Here is a 17,469-nt window from a genome sequence, read left to right as displayed (position 1 = left end):
TAACTGTGTGAAACTTTCGATGGTACTTCCTCAGTAGCATGGTGACCTCGGGTAATGGCCGGGGAATCCTTGTTCGATTCCGGTCCGAAGTGGGAGCCTAAGAAACGGCTACCACCACCACACATCCAAGGAAGGCAGCAGGCATGGCATGCACATCCCGAGGTAGTGATCAAAAATAACAATACAGGATGACTTTCGAGGCCCTGCTGTATATGACACTGATTGACTTTACTACCTGTAATGAGAATCTGTTATGGAGGGCAAGTCTGCCATCCATTCAAGTGAAAGGTATGCACTGACTGCCAGGTATAATACAATGTGCAGTCACACAGGTGCAGTTAACAGGTATGCACGGAGTGGTATATCACACTGCGTGCACTCACGTAGGTGGGTGCACTAAAGTGAACAACAGGTAGTAGTAGGTATATGCAGTGATGGGTATTGCAATGTGCTCCTGTCACACACAGACAGGTACCGGACAGGCACAGTAACACTGCGTGCGCTCACGTAGGTGGGTGGGTGCACTGAAGTGAACAACAGGTAGTAGTAGGTATATGCAGTGATGGGTAATGTGCACCTGTCACACACACAGGTAGTCACTGAATGTGCTGGGCCTGGCAGTGGCACACACAGTAGGAATTACCAAGGCTGTCTATGCAACACAAGTGTCAGTGGGACATACACAAAAAAAAATAGATCACAAGAACAGGATTAGCTCTCAAAAGAGCTGTTATGGGGTGCTATTTTAGCAAAAATTATCAGCAAGGAGCAAGCTAAGAAGCCTACAAGAGCCTAATTAAGCTTTCCCTATGAGAGTCTGCAGCAGCTATCCCTTCACTAATTACTGCAGGCACACGAGTGAGTGAAAAACCGGATGCTGCCTGATGACGTCCCAGGTACATTTAGGCCATTATATAGATATATGTTACTGGCCGCTCAATGGTCCATTGCTTATAAATGGAAATCCACTGAACTTGAGCTAGCATTGGTTACCCAACGTCTGGACCTTATGATGATGATGGATCGAGTGTATTATTATAGTACTGAGAACATGACCAGATTTGACCTAATTTGGGAACTTTGGAGGGCTTACAGACACTTATAGTCTCCCCTGGACATGCGGATCAGCTAAAAATAGCGCTAATAGATTTGGGCGCGGCTATATTTATAATGTTAATTATCGTTTTTGTAAATTCACACTCAATTTTGCATATGTTTGGGCGCAAGTGCCTAAAATCGATATTTTACATAAATCGATAAAGTAAACTCGGTAATATTCCTAATTTTGTTGTGGAATCGGTAATATTGGTAATTTAAAGTTTATGATAATATATCAGAACGAATATCATAACGCTAAATAAAGAAAAACGATGTCAGTCATAACGATAACTTAAAAAGTCTTTTGGTGTAATAACGGTAAATTAACATGTTTAATGATGGAATGTAAGCAAATTATGTCCAAATACATATAATTTTGTAATTACGAAAATATAACATTCACTGTACAGATGTAATAACGATATTTGACATTTCTTTTTACGATAATATATGTATAAGTATTTACGATAATTTAGGGTTAGACACCACCAGGAGGGTGGTTAGGGTTAGGCACCACCAAGTGAGTTTTAGGGTTAGGCACCATCAGGGGGGTGGTTAGGGTTAGGCACCACCAGGGGAGTTTTAGGGTTAGGCACCACCAGGGGGGTGGTTAGGGTTAGGCACCACCAAGGGAGGGTTCTGTGTGAGAGTAGGGTTGGGTTAAGCTGTGTTGTTGAATTACATTACGATATTTAACGTTATTATATTTTCGTTTTCATCTCACATCTGTTTTATATTTGTAATAATAATAATCAGAATTATCGATTTTTCATTAAAAATACCGTTAAATTATCAATATTTCTAAATTACGATATTTTTCTTTTCCCGATAAATCGCGCCTAAATTTGACCGTGACTTTTTTAAATGTACGCTAGACATGTGCGTATACAGTCTTTAATTAGTCATGCAGGTTATATATACTTCAGGACTCCTGTTTCTAGATGTTGTATATAGTTCATATACTTACTATATTTAGCTGGGGTTTTTGTTTTTGTTCTTTCTCTTTGTGCGGTGTCCGGAGAGCAATTTATTTTGTGTTTGGAGACTCTTGAGAAGGACTGATCCCTGGGATCTCAGCTGGAGGTACTCTGTGCCCCATTTCCCAGGTTAAATGGTCCACTATAATGGGCCAGGCTCCCTGGCCGCCTTTTTTTTAATTTTCCTTTTGTGTTTGTTTTGTTATTTTTCATAGTTGATGATAATTAGACTATATATGTAAATCATTGGTTTAATTAACGTGCTATTTGACTTGCTTCTGAAGCAGTTGTATTTGATAATCTGTTCAATAAAGCCTTTAATAACAAAACAAAAAAAAAACGGATGCTGCCTGCATTTTATAAGGGGGGTGGGGCTCCAGGAGGGAGTGTAGCCTGATTGGCTACAATGTGTCTGCTGACTGTGACGTAGAGGGTCAAAGTTGACCCTCATGATGCACTATGGAGGTGTACCGAACTTCCGGAAAAGTTTGCGGCTCTCCGCGATCATGAACCCCGGAAGTTTGCCAGGGACCGTTCAGGCCATCTCTACTCCTACCATGTGATGTCAGGGCCAAGGCCCTGACAGTATGCTGTCTGTGAACATCATTGCACTGTGGAAAATATAAGCTATTTTTTTTTAACTGCCAAGCAAGCAGTATCTCTCTCCGTGCATAGAACTCTCAGTAAACAAACATTCCATAGAGATCACCTGGCAGAACTAAAGGCGTGTACACACGTCATACTTCCGCAACCAATGGGTCCGCCAGACCCTTCCGCTGGGCAGACGTTCTGCCGACAGTAGCACGTGTGTACGCACTGTCAGCAGACTGATAAGGCGGATCGTTCAGAAACAGCAGAACAGCAGAACGCCCGCCCAGCGGGAGGGTCTGGCGGAACCGTCGTTTGCGGAAGTATGGCGTGTGTACGTGACTTTAAGATGTCACCATCAGTGATAAATTACAGAATGTAAATCAGGGAGAGGAAAGATTTAACAATGGGCAAACACTAACTAAATAATTTATAAAATAATATTGTAAAAATAAGCAATTTTGTTGATTACTTTATTTTCACTACAGTTCCTGTTTAAAGCATTGGCACCTTTTAGGCCTTATTTCACTGGTAAAACATTTGTAGAATGTTTTGGTATGTAAAAAGCAGGTGATAAATATGTATGACCAGTAGTTATATAGTTTGGAAAGCTGAACGAATTGTGTTATTGCTGCAGCCTATATAATTACTGTTATTTTAATGGCACAGACATGTGATTAATGCTAACCACTTAGCCTGTTTGTGAAAGGGTTAGCTATTTTGCCTTGCAGTGCTAAGGTTTCATTCTTGACCAGGACACTGTCTATATGGGATTTGTATATTCTCCAAGTTTGTGTAAGTTTTTTTCACATTCAAAACATTCTGATTAATTAGTTTCCCTTTAAAATAGCCTTAGACTACTGAAGAACAAAATAATATAATTTTAATAAGAATTTAATTCCATAGGTTGTAAGATCCTCTGAGTGACAGTTAATGTTATGAATTGTTTAATGTACTCTTTAAAGTGTAACAGAATAAGCCAACAGTACCTATATATAGAAGTAGTCCATGGGCCCTATGCAAATCCATTACTTGCCAGCACTTCTAGCTGGCTTGTTCTAAAATTCTAAAAATTCTGAAAAGGCAAAGGGACCATCCCCTAATTCAATTCCATTTATTACCCAGCTAGACAGAAAATAAGTCACTTGGGCGATTTAATCAATTAGCAGGTTTTAGCATATGCATTTCCTGGTTTTGCAAGCTGGGAAGCAATGCTCCCTGTCAAACATGAATGAGAACCTTTTGCCTGCTCCAAGCAGGTGAAAAGTCTCTCTTGCCCATGTGCCACCAGCTTTTTTTGACATTTGGGAGCATCCTTTACTAAGGAGACTCTAGATATCCCTCTTGTAAATAGGTAAAGGGAATATTTTTTCTCTGCTGCCTTTCGCTCTGTTGCCAGGCACCCCCAGCTCAATCACTCCCTGATCCTGCAGTGCTGCTTATCTGCTGACCACCATCAGCAGCTTGATTACCACTTGCTGCCCTGCCATTGGCCACCGGGAGCACATGCTACTCACTGCGTATCACTAGCTCTTAAGCGCTACATTATTCAGGGACTGAGCAATGAAAGTCCTCCTCAGAAAAGATTCTTATTGGCTGATAAGCTAAACCATGGTGTGAGGCTCAAAGATGCTTTGCCTGGGTTCCATAAATATTATAGCACTGAAAAGACAGCAACTAGGAGCATGTGGTGTGTTCTCCTGTAGGCCAGTGGCAGGGCAATGACTGAGTGGTAGCTAAGGTGCCAAGAATGCTGGGCAGAAGAGCAGTGCTGCTTGCAGGGAGTGATGGGGCCATGGTTGGGATGATTTTGTAGAAGCAAAGGGGGGTGGCTAGAAGGAGATCCTTCGAATCTTGAAGAATCTTCTTCAGCCACCGCACCCATTTTTAGCTGCTGCTTTAGTCCCAGGCAGCCCTGAGCTCACCCGATGTCTGCCCACTACTGCCATTCCTCTTCACTCCATGCTTGCTTCAGCTGAATCACCAGATCTGCAGAGAACATCTCTCTCTTCTGCTTCTGACTGGTCATAGAGAACTATGAAGCCCCTGCCAAGCATCTTCATTTATCTCGCTTGGGCTCCCCACTGGCCCACTAGGTGGACTAATGATAATCCTCCTAAGAATCCCTAATTGACATTGGGGAGCCCTTGTGGCATCTATGAAGATGCTTTGCTGAAGCTCCACAGTTCTCTATTAACAGTCAGAAGGGAAGCAGATTGGTGGCAGCAGTCTCGGTGGGTCTGGTGGTTCAGCTGAAGCTGGCATGGAATGACTCTTTGTGGCTCTAGCATAGAACAGCGGGTGGCAGCATTAGGAAATGACAGCTCCACCGAAGGAGCAAACCAGCAGTGATGTGATGCTGAAGGACAGCACCACAGCACAAAACCTTGCTTCCCATTGAAAGAGCTAGAATTTGCCTAAGTACTGCTCTTTATGTTTGGGCATTGCTCAGGTGAAGCCGACAATTGAATCTGCTGGTGAATCCTGACCTATGGCAGTTGATAAAGAGCTTGCACGTTGTGAGCGTATCGCCTCAAATTGCATACGGCCCCACAATTGTATATATTCATTCCTATTGCTCTGTGTTTGACCTCAGCCTGATTCTAAGCTACTTCTGATAGATTTGTTACCTGGTACAATCGTTATGTCTATTAGCCATTCTTTATTTGCCTGCCACCAGCCCTGACATTTTGCCTTATCTTCTGACCAACTCTAATCTTTGCACTTAGGTTTCCTATGCCAGTATCCTGTGGTGTGTCAGTTTTATTCTTTACTGGTGGGGGTGGTCCCAGGAGCTGGCGACCTGGTGCAGCAAAGTAGTCCACTGCCCATTATCATAAGTGGCCCATAATTAATTGTAGACGACTCTGATGGAGATCAATGGCTTCTTAGATTCTATGCCAAAATGTATCCCTCATTTACCAATGGTAGCAGGATCAACTGGTACTCAGCATTGTAACATTTATAAATAGACATTATAGATAGAAGAAGACATACTGTATGTAATAGTGAGAACAAACTGTTCTTGCTCATCACAAACTGTTGGTTGACCTCTGTGTAGCTCAAAGTTTTGCTGGTCACGATGGCCATCTATGTGTAGTCTCCCCACTGTTCTCCAGTGCTTTTGTTACAATGTATTGTTACTATGTGAATATGAATGACTAACAGGCAGAGAAATGTAGAGGATCACAGATTTTACAAGATGAATTAAGATGCAGCTCTGGCCACCCACAACATTGCCTCTTTTTAGTCTCATAAAATAAGCAATTTCCTGCTTTTCTAAATAATCCCCATTAAAAAAGCTACAAGTAGGTACCAATTATCTAGCAAAACTTAACTTTAGTAAAGATAACTGTTAAAATGCTTTTCACACAAGACAAGAAAGTATCCCTAAGGATGGCAGACACTCAGAAAGGAAAAGTGCAGTAATTTATTTACATTAAGTTGTATACTTTGACTTCGGGTAAGTGATGCCTGAAGCATTAGGAGGGAAAAGTTTAGAGAGTCTGTAAATCAAGCTGTAGACTTAAGTACTAAATATAAAGTTGGTATTCTGCAGAGGTAAGCCTATATGTGATGCACAGCCTTACACTCCATGTCTGACACTGAAAAAGAAGTAGCTGTGCATCTGTAAATCTACAACTAGGCTTTGGTGATATTGTTGTGAAACACTACAGCGAATTCACTATTTTTGTTTGTATTTTCTCCTTTACATTTTATTTAGTTCAGGTATTTCTAGTAAGTGCCATGTTAGGGTATTTTTATACTTTGAAACATGCAGGGCCATAACAGTTACAAGTCAACAAAGCAGTGAAGGATTTTAAACATTTGTCTTACTTTTTAAGCCCTCCTTCCCTGTTGTCATAGGGACCATATGCATGAGATTTATTAATAAGTGTAGGGAAAGGCGGAGTATGAAATAGAGTAGCGGGCAATCGCGAAGTGTAAAGCATAAAAGCTTCCTGTCCCTCTTGAGCCTCCGTAGCCCCTGATGAGTCACAAGGGTGTGGTGAAACTGGTTGGGCGGAGCATAGGAGGATGAGAAAGTGTACCAGCGTTAGCGGCAATTGGCGTGTGAGAGACAATAGGACTGACTGTGCAGAAAGAAACTTGGTGGAGCCCACCGGAGGAGCAGCGGGGGAGAGCCTGTTAATCTAAACTCTATGCGCTTTAATGCTCAAGGAGAATGTGAGTGCATTTTACTAATAAATTTTAAGATTTTAAAATGGTATCATGCTATGGGAGTGTTTTACTCTTATCTGAGGTCTTTGCACACTGAATGATGGCACATTGAATGGGGGCTTGGATCCTGAAGTACTGAGGAGAATGGGCGATACAAAGCGATTGATAACCCATCTAACAGGGGTTATAATAGGAGGGTGAGTTTGTTCCCCGACGGGTGCTCTGGTGGTGGATTTTGATGTCTCCCATATGAAGACTGATATGCATTTAGTGAAGATCTATAGCTGATATTGCAGCTTTATATGAACTGAATATATTGATGTGTGCTGTGTTCCTACATTTAAAGTTTTATTGTGGACTGCCATCCAAGAATTGAGCGCACTCAGGGAGATTTGTTAGATTATATACTGCAGCAGTTTTGGCATATATGTTTTTATCTGGAAAGACATACCTATGAAGCACCACATGTAAAAATGGGCACAAAATAACGGCAATGGAACATCTGTATTTTACCGATATTCTATTATCCACTATAGAATAAAATCAGTAACTGTACTGATATTTTACTATGTCCTAACCTAACCTATTCTCACTCTGAACCCTCCCTCTTAATGCCTAACACTAACCTCACCCCCCCTAACACCATCCCGACACCTAACCGTTAACCCCCCCCCCCCACACACACACACCTAACCTTTAAGATTTCCCCCATGCCTAACCCTTAAGACCCCTCCCCAAAGACATCCACCCCACCCTTATGGGGCACCTAAATTTACTCCCAACACCAATATTTTAATGGGCGCTTTGCAGGGGCATAACTAGACTGCAAAAAGGATAGCATGGCCCTCCCCCTGTTCTCTGTACACCACATGGTCAGGACGGGAGTTGGAGAATGGCAGCAGGGAGTGTCTGGAAGCAGAAAAAAATTGCACACGCTTTCGCACATGGTTTTTGTGAGTGAATGGGGAGGTATCTTTGCTAATTGACTGCACTTGCAGTTAGGGAGAGGAAGGAGGAGGGGCCCCCAAAACCTCTGGGCCCCCCTGCAATGGCAGGGGCTGCAGAGGTGATTGCTACGTCCATGGTGCCCTGCTCAATCTAAAGGAATAGGGGGGAAATGAGGTGGGGTAGTTTACAATAAACTTACCTAGGGGGAGTGTGTTTTTAGGATACCTAGTAGGACTACAACTCGCCCTTAGGTCAAAAGGGAATGGCCTAAGGTAGAGTGCATGCTTGTAAAAAAAAGTGAGTTTTAAGGGAGTGTTTAACGATATCAAAGGTTGGAGAGTGTCGGATGTGTTGTGGAAAGGCATTCCAGAGCAGGGGTGAAGCATGTATGAAATCTTGTATACATATAAAGATACATATATTGTATAAAGATACAATAAAATACTAACAAAAATGTGAGAGGTGTACACACTTTTGTAAGGTACTGTATCTTTTGTATAGGCTGAAGAACTGTGACCTTTGGCTTCAGTAGGAGAGACCCGTACTTCTCTGTGAAATGATACATTTCTATTTACATCTGCTAGGTACATAATGCATGCTGCTGCGGTCTTCCTGCTCATTGACAGAGTACTGCTTAAAGAGTAACTGTCAGGCTGCAGAAGCTAATTTAAACCTCTATTCTCCTGTGTTAAACAGTTTAGAAGGAAGCTCAAAAGCCATTAGTGAAGATAAACATTTCAGTTACCTTTGATGTGTGCTTATCTTAATGTCTGTTATAGACCCATAAAGACGCAAGCCGCAGCTAAACTGCAAAGCATTCTGGGGCTCTCCCCTCGGCTGCTAATGAGACGGTACAGCAGCTTGTGTAATCAGTCCAGAGCGTAGCACAGATAAATCTCCGGGCAGACTACACTGCAGGAGTCAGCTATTGTTCCTAGCCACATGGCTCATTAATATTCACTGCACACCGTGTTGTTCAAGAACCAGCTTATCTGTGATCAGAAGCAGGCAGGACATGACGACACATTTGGCTTCACAAACATGGAGCCTGCCATGAGCTGTCAGGAGCATCTATCTCTGCATATACTATATACAAATTCTGTGAAATCCAAACGTGGACAGTGAAATGCATATGTAATGTAAGTACAGCCAATCTTTAGCTACTGATATATGTGTTTATTTTCTCTGAGACCCTATACCTAACAGCTCCTCTTTAAGTACTTGTGTTATGCAGATTTGAGATGCGTTATGCTGTACTGTCACAAGTGGATGCAATCAGAATATCTAAATGCTTCTAGTATCTGTGAAACAGCATTAAGTGCTTAAATACTTCACCGCTGCTTGAGAAGTAAATGCTTTAAAATAATGTTTTGTGTTAGGAGGGACAACGTGAGCTGCCAAATCTGTTCTGATAAATGCAGGCTGAATTTATTTCCGTTCGTTTTAAAGCCACACACAGAAGACAGATGTAATCCAGCCTAGATTTGTATTTCTTAAAAGAATTTTCGAGAAGTGTAAAATGAGCCAAGGCAAAGCACCTGCTTTGGTTTCTCACAATAGAATTTCTTGAAGGATTAACGTTCAGAGGCCAAGCTGTTAAGGTGATTTCTTGTGTTTAAGATGCATGCAGTACACTGAATCCTTTCCCTCTACTTATCAAAGACATGTCACATCATACTGAAGCTCAGGAGACTGTATTTCTCATTTCATAGGCCATGGAACAGCTTTCACAAATTTGGTTGGCAGTTCTTTCCAAAGAATGTGTGATCAAAGACAGAGATTCAAAGCATTTTTCTATAAAATATTGTTATATTCATCTCATAATGTTTCTTTTGCTAAAAAGGTGGTACTTTGCTCTCTTTATTGTTTGTGCATGAGAACACAGGAGAATTTTCGTTTCAATGAGATTTGTGAAAATTTTTGACGTTAGCCCTCCTAAAATGTTACCATAAAATATTTTTTCCCCATTCTTTGTTTTATTATTTCTCATGCAGGAGCGTTACTATAAAGCATAGTGCCCCCAGTAAATTTTTGATGAGGTCCCCCAATGTTCACTCTCTTTTCCTTGCCAATCCCTTGTGATCCACAAAGCCAGGGAACCAATCTTGCAAGGGATGGACTTTGTAATCTTCACACCCAACTCAAGCGTAGTCACAAAAAAACCTGATCTGAAGGATGGTCCTCTTTATCAAAGGGAGTAGTAGTTGGGCCCCCCTTACAGCTCTGGGCCCCCTGCCATTGCCAGGGCTGCTCCCCTGTAGTTATGCCTATGTTATCATGCATCATCTCTAATTTGCACAAAAAAAAAAAAAAAAAAATGAAATGTGAAATCACTTTGCAGTTAAAAGAAAATTTTATTTGTGTGTAATATTTGTGAAAGTTAGCATTTTGCACATTTTACTGAGGAACATCTTTAAAAGTGACCTTTATAGTGAGAGAGATGTGTAGGCTGCTTGTGAGAGAACGCGGAAAAGCCGCCGCATGTGAAGCTGAGGAGGCGGCTGATTCCGCGTCCAATGCGGCGGTTTGCACGCGGCAGCGTGTGTCTGGTGTGGCTGAGTCTGTTAGTGCACACAGGCTTAGGAATACGCGCGCGCGCTGAGAGGCAGAACTCTTATACGGGGCAAGGAGAGGTCAGCTGATCACGCCGATCAGCTGACTCCAGAGCAGATTACTATTGGTTGATCAATTGGGGTGGTGCTGGAGAGCACTACTCCATACATAGTTACTGGTAGCCAGTCTCAAGTTGTCTGCCGTTGCGAACACTACGTGGAAGCACTCAGACCTTAGTCAGATCCAACAGTGTGTTTGAACCAGGTGGACCTGGGAATTCACACTGAGCCAGATTACTAGTACTGTTATCTGTTATACTTCAGACTAGTTCCAGGGTGTAGAGACCACGGTCCTCACATCCAGACTAGGGAACTTGTGTATTAATCTGTTATACTTCAGACTAGTTCCAGGGTGTAAGACGACGGACCTCACACCCAGACTAAGGAACTTGCGTTATCTATCTATTATTTCATCAGATTAGTTCCAGGGTGATTTTCCGTTGCCAGACCCTGCTTGCCTTGTATACCGAATCAGCCTTCTGTCTTTGTACTTTATCTGTCCGTGTGTTGCCGACCAGGCGTGCACGACCTCGAGAGTTATCTCTCCTCTTAAGAGATAGTCTCCAGATCAGATAGTGACATCCACCTTCAGGTGTCACTCACTCTCTGGTCCTTCCTATCTCCAGTCTGACTCCACCTCTTGGAGAGTCTCAGGCTGCTGGAAGGTTCGTATGCCCTCTAGACCAGTATTCCTTTACTGCCTATGGTCACCTGCTCAGCAGGTGCATTACTCAAAGTACTACTGTTACACCAAACACTCACATACCTATAGGTGTCCAGAGGTTAGCAATATATCTGTAGCACACAAGGAGATAACTGTATTATCGGTATCTGTATTATCGGTGATTCTGAAGATCATCAATAATCAGGTATATATCTGTATTCTTGGTGATACTGCAGATCACCAATAATCAGATTCTCTCTGCGTGCTGACACCGATCGTTACACTGCTGTATTTATTTTCTTTTAAACAATGCAGATGACCTGGTGGTCCTGCTGATTCTCTGTATCCAGTATTTTGAGTGACAGATCCAAAAATAAGGCTGCAAATCAGGTGCTCTGACAAAGTTTGACCATATTTTGATTCGGACACAAATAAAACCAGAAGAATCGACAGAAGAGCCAGGCAACTTAGGATCATTTAAAGAAAAAATAGGTATGACAGCTTCCCTATCCCTCTCACTACAGTGTCATGTTAACACTCCTTAGAGATCAGCTCTCGTAATCGGAACAGTTCCGAATTCCATTTTTTCACAATGTAACTCAGCCACTCCGATTAAAATCAGGAAAATCATAAATTACTCTCTTTTGAGTATCATGTTATGTTCTGCGAATTCAAAAATTGCTTTAGAAACCAAAATTTACAACAAACACGGTGTTAACTCAATGGCTAGGAAAATGAAAATTGTCTTCCAAAACAAGAATTTTCGTCCCATAAGGACACTAACAAAATGACCGCTGGGCATTCCCTGGTACCTGGAGGGCACACTAAAGTGGCAGAACAAGGGGTTTTCTGCCTAAGGCCTGGAACCCATTAGCGGTGCTTTTGCTGGTCTTTTCTAAATGCTTGTACTATGAAAAGCTTGTGGTAATTTAATGCAAAGGGGTTGATTCACTATAACAAATAGTGTGCCTTATCATAGTTAACATGCCTTATCAGAGTAGCATAGCTAACACTACAAACTTATGCCTGCTAATTGGCAATGGCGAGAGCTACGTGGGTGGGATTAGTTGGCTATTGCACACACTTGATCCAGGAAGAGGAGTTGTGCTGCCCCCGATGTGATTAGCTCAATACATTGTCACTAATCTTCCACGGGACAGTGCTCAGCAACAGAGGACCACAGAACAGAGTAGCAAGGATCCTGAGGCTTCCATCTCTTAAGGTAAGTATCTGATTTTGTACTGTAGCTTCGGCTCAGGTACACGTTAAGGCTAAATTTCCAGTGGTCAGTTGCATAACATTATAATGAACTACAATGGCCCCTATGCAATTAATTTTTTCACCTAGGTTTTCTCCAAGGTGATAATTTTTCATCTTCTGTTTAAAATAATTTTTCAGCATTTCACAACTGACAAAGTTCCAAAAGTAGTCGAAAAAGTACTATCAAAGTCATTTTGTGTATTTTCTTGCTTGCTCAGGGTTGAAAAGTCATTGTATTGACAAGGTGTGAAAATATCAACTTGGAGAAAACTAAGGAGAAAAGTTTAATTGCATATGGGCCAATGTGTGATTGCAGTGTGAACTGCAATTGAAACTGGACATAGACTTTAATACAAAGCCTGCATGCAGCAAGTTAGAATAACGGGATCTATGAAAACATCATACTGTGAAAAGCCCTATAGAATTGTATGGGCAGTGAGTTGACTTGCAGAATTATTCTGCAAAACATCTGAGCACTGTGAACAGGGCTTTGAATCGGAATGAAACTCAGCATTTCTTCTTTGCTCTAAAAGATTATTTACAGCATATTATATACTACCATCATTTTTATTTACTAGAACAGCATTCAATTAGTTAAACACAGGACTTACAAGCTCCTAGCTGGGAAAGCTGGACACATCCGAACTGGAGATAATGTTATCTTGTGTTTACATTTCTCTCTTGATACAATTAAGTAAACACTTCTTTGACTGTGCAGAAGCTCCTGAACACAGACAGACACACAGAAACCATTTTTGCCTTCAATACAAGATGAATAAAACCAGTTGTGGATAAAATGCAAAGGCAGCTCTCAGAGAAAAAAAAATTACTTTGGGAACTTGTAATTTCTAAATGAATAATAATACAACCGTATGGCATATAAACAGTAGAAAAACATGTTTTTATTGAATATTATTTCAGGGTTTTATACTGCTTTAAGCTTTCCTTTACTCTTATAGATAATGATTACTGTGACTGGCTCACAGTAATCCCGAAGTCAGGAGCCAGGAGCGTGGCAGCAGTGTAAGCAGGTTGAAGTGTTGCAGTGGGTTGCAGCTTCGCAGCTAATTATAGGAACGGCACTCATATGAAATGCGGAAGTTTTTTTTATATATATTATCATTTTTATTGAAATTTGAAAAATATGGCATACAGATGAGGAAAACAATACATAGTCAAATATATGTTCAAACGAAATCACAACTTATAACTATGGGTTCTCACATATGTGAGTCACACTTTATAGTAACGATAAGACAGCAATCAATAGAGTCAGAATGAAAATAAGCCTGTCAATGTCATAATCCAAGCATCCCCATAAAAAACATAGCATGGGAAGAAGCCAAGAGATAGAGGAGAAAAAATGTGGAAGTTGAAATCTACACCCCGACAGGCTTAGCTAAAGATAAACAGAGCATAGATTTCAACTACAGTGGCCCAGAATAGGTTAAAAAAGACAATGGTTAGCTCTAATAAACCCTATATCTATGGTTAACAATGTCCCACCAGTACTGACTGACTAGCAGTGCTTAAATCAAACCTGAAAGGTCAAAAAATAAATAAATACTTACCGCTTTAGAAGGAAGCCCTTGAATGCTTCAGAGACTTCTCCAAAGTCCACAACTCCTACACTGCTGGCTAGGACCCTCTTTGTGGCTGACTTCTGTATACAAGTACGAGCATGCAGAGCTGCAAAGTATGGCCCACACCTGTGCATTAGCATGGAGCAACTTAAAAAAATCAATGCATGGGTTGTTCCATGCTACTGCAGTGAGGCTGTACTCATACATGAAGGGGAGCATGGCCATAAGGACAATATTGGACATTAATATGTAATAGTTTCAGAGGGGGGTATAGGAAGTTTGCCAAAGCCTCTGGACTAACTTGAGGTTTTCATCTACTGGGGTAAGTATCTGAAGTATCTAACATTTGTCTTAATTGTTTCAGGTACTTTTAAATCATCATAAGCAGTAGTAGGCTCCTGCTTTGTCTAGGTTATTAATTATGCAACAAGGTGGAAGTTTCTGAAGAATCTATACTAGAGATGGGTGAATCTGGTGAAAACATACTTAAAGCGGACCCAAACCAAACTTTTTTTTAATTCAAAATATTTAGTTGCACCACTCTGACACATACAAAGATAAATAAACACTCCTGCAAACCTATGAGCATTTCAGTGCATGCTTTTCACCCTTCACTTTTCATAACTAGGGTTATACTGGGGGCAGCCATTAGCAATTCCTCCATTGCCGAACACCCCCTACTGCACCAGTTTGCCGGATTCTGTCCCGGCAATATGAAAGGAAGGGAGGGGTTCCTCCATTGAATGTAAAATATTTTATATTTGTCATCATGCAGCTGAAAAAGGCTGCTATTTATTATTATAATTTAGAAAATAGAATTTATTTCTGAAATCTTGTATTTTTAATTTGGGTCCACTTTAAAACATAAAAAGAGTTACATACTGTAGATACTTACCTCAGTAGAAGGAAACCTCGTTATGGTAACAGTAGTAATGTAGAATTCTGCAAAATGTCCACAATATCAACCTTTGATAACAGTGATGCACAAGTATGTACAAATGTGCACTGTAACAATATTAACTTAAACAGTAATAATGCAACATTATGTGCCAATATGCTCAAAATCAACCTTTTCTTTATAATAAAAAAAAAAAATCAACACTTGGCATGTTCATGTATTTGAAGATTCTATTCTAGGCTCTGAAAAAATATATTATGTGAATCTCCATCAAACATTCTTAAATTTAGCAAGCTAGAATGAAAATCAAAAGAACGTCCATATTGTCTCATAATAACTTGGATTATTGGATTATTATGTTTGTCCTCTGTGTGTTGGTTCTATCACAGACCTCCTGCACAGCAGGTGGTGCTGTTCATATCAGCCATTTATAGAATGCTTTATGAGGTTCCAGACTTGGCTTTTTTAGTTTTACAGCCATGACCGCTTACCCCAGTACATGTCGACAATTTAATAAATCACAAATTGTTTTCCTGAAAATTGCATGTGAAATTGCCAGAATAGTTTATATTAATCAAAAACGTCTTGTTGCAGAAATGTGAGAAACTGGAGAATAATTTTGATGACATCAAACATACCACTCTTGGAGAGCGGGGAGCACTTCGAGAAGCGATGAGGTAAGTTTGTGTTGCCATGACAATAGTCATCCGTGTGGTAAAGCAAAAGTCATTCTTCATTATTGGGGGAACAAATGAGTTCATTGCCACCATTCAGCTCTGTTCTCCAAGGTATTAATTTGTCACTGGATAAACTTCCCTAGAGGCTGCACTTTGGTTTAAAGCTGCATAAATAATAACCTCCAATGCTCTGGTAAAAAACAAAACAAAAAAAAACAAAACAAAAAAAAAATGAAATATTTAATTGGCTACTTGAAATGCTTAGGGTTCCTGCAAACTATATTTATTCTAAAAGATAAATGAATATAAACTGTTGATATGTCACAAGGAGTGTAAATTGCACAGACTGAATAATCTAGCAAGTCCTTTTTATTTATTTATTTTTTTTAAGTAAATTCGTTTTACTACAGAATCTTTTTTTTTTTAAAGCAATGCACTGAGAAAGTTTACATTGCTTTTTTAATTTTTGATGTAGAAAGCCAATCAGAATTATAGCTGAACCATTCTCTAAATTGTACCCCGATTGACAGGTAACAGAACTGACGTTAGAAAAAAGCGGCCAATTCTTTTGGATACGCACTTCTTTGATATGAAGGCTTTGTTAAAAATATATAAGTTGCAGTTGCTTACTTTATTATTTTATCATTTGATTAATCATACCATTTTGTTAAAATCATATCCACAGACGAGTTATAGTGATTGTACAAATTGCCCTATTGCAGAGCTTATCTGTGGATCTGAGTCATGATGCTTGTGCAGGTGATGCGTAACTACCAGCTCCAATTTCTGCCTACACTGTCTGTTCTAATGATCGGGACAAAAAACAAATCTGGTTACATAATAGGCTTTGCTTTTTAAAGGTTCTCTATGATGAAGATCATTGGAAAAAAAATAAGGCATAATGCAAACCTGGCCTGTAGTTACGGTTGCATGCAAAAATCAGCAAGTGACCACTATTTGCAGCAATACTGATGACTAGACACAGGAATATGGTGAAATACAGTGATTTATTAGAATAGTGTACTATATACAAGTGAAAACAACACATAAGCAAATGACCAACACCACAATGATCAAATCCCCAAATACACAGAAACTATCTAGCTAATAGCAAACAAAAGGTATATAAAAATATTCAGTAAGGTGATGCACAAAATCAGAAAAAAAATGTGTGTGTGTGTGTGTGTCCCACAGACATTTGTGTTGCATAGACAGCCTTGGTAATTCCTACTGTGCCACTGCCAGGCCCAGCACATTCAGTGACTACCTGTGTGTGTGACAGGCAGCTGCACATTAGTAATCCCAATCACTGCACCTGTTCACTTTTCAGTGCACCTACCTACCTATACCTACTTGAGCGCACGCATTGAATACCACCAGTCATTGCACCTGTTCACGGTAGCTGTATGTGTGTGTGACAGGCAGCTGCACATTTGTAATACCAATCACTGCAGTGCATACCTGTAACGTGTTCAGTGCACTTACATGAGCACAAGCAGTGTAATATACCACCAGTCACTGCACCTGTTCATGGTACCTGTGTGTGACAGCTGCACATTTGTAATGCCAATCCCTGCATACCTGTTAACTGCACCTGTGTGACAGTTGCACATTGTATTGTAATACCAGTCACTGCATACCTTTCACTGCACATTGTATTAGTCAAGTCAGTGCATACCTTTCACTTCATCCCCCCTAATATGGACAAAACAAGAGACAGAGCCAGAGGCAGACGCAGAGGCAGGCCACACGGCAGGTCTGTTCGAGGTCATGCTGACGTGATTTCGTGCAGCCCTGGCCCAAAGTACAGTGCTCAGAAGAAGGCACGTCCCATCAACTCCCAAGATTGTCAGGACGTGGTTGACTATTTAACACAGAACACCTCATCGTCCGCAGCCACCAGCGCTACTACAAATACCACATCCACTACATTTGACACTTCGCAGGAGTTATTTGGTGGGGAAATCACTAATTCACAGCCA

The 17,469-nt window shown here is 40.7% G+C and overlaps 1 protein-coding gene across 4 annotated transcripts in view; it reads left to right on the top strand.

Annotated features, from left to right (window-relative positions):
* Positions 1-17,469, top strand: part of DPYD (dihydropyrimidine dehydrogenase) — a 1,875,594-nt gene that overhangs the window by 253,451 nt on the left and 1,604,674 nt on the right. For all 4 annotated transcript variants that reach the window (XM_068239758.1, XM_068239759.1, XM_068239760.1 and 1 more), the window contains exon 3: positions 15,405-15,487. In XM_068239758.1, the coding sequence (XP_068095859.1) occupies positions 15,405-15,487 (83 nt within the window). The remainder of the gene's footprint in view (positions 1-15,404; positions 15,488-17,469) is intronic.

This window comes from Hyperolius riggenbachi, chromosome 6 (genome assembly GCF_040937935.1).
Source record: "Hyperolius riggenbachi isolate aHypRig1 chromosome 6, aHypRig1.pri, whole genome shotgun sequence".
Lineage (NCBI taxonomy): Eukaryota > Metazoa > Chordata > Amphibia > Anura > Hyperoliidae > Hyperolius > Hyperolius riggenbachi.
Note: the sequence above shows the minus strand (reverse complement) of the source record. Positions and strands in the feature narration are given on the sequence as shown.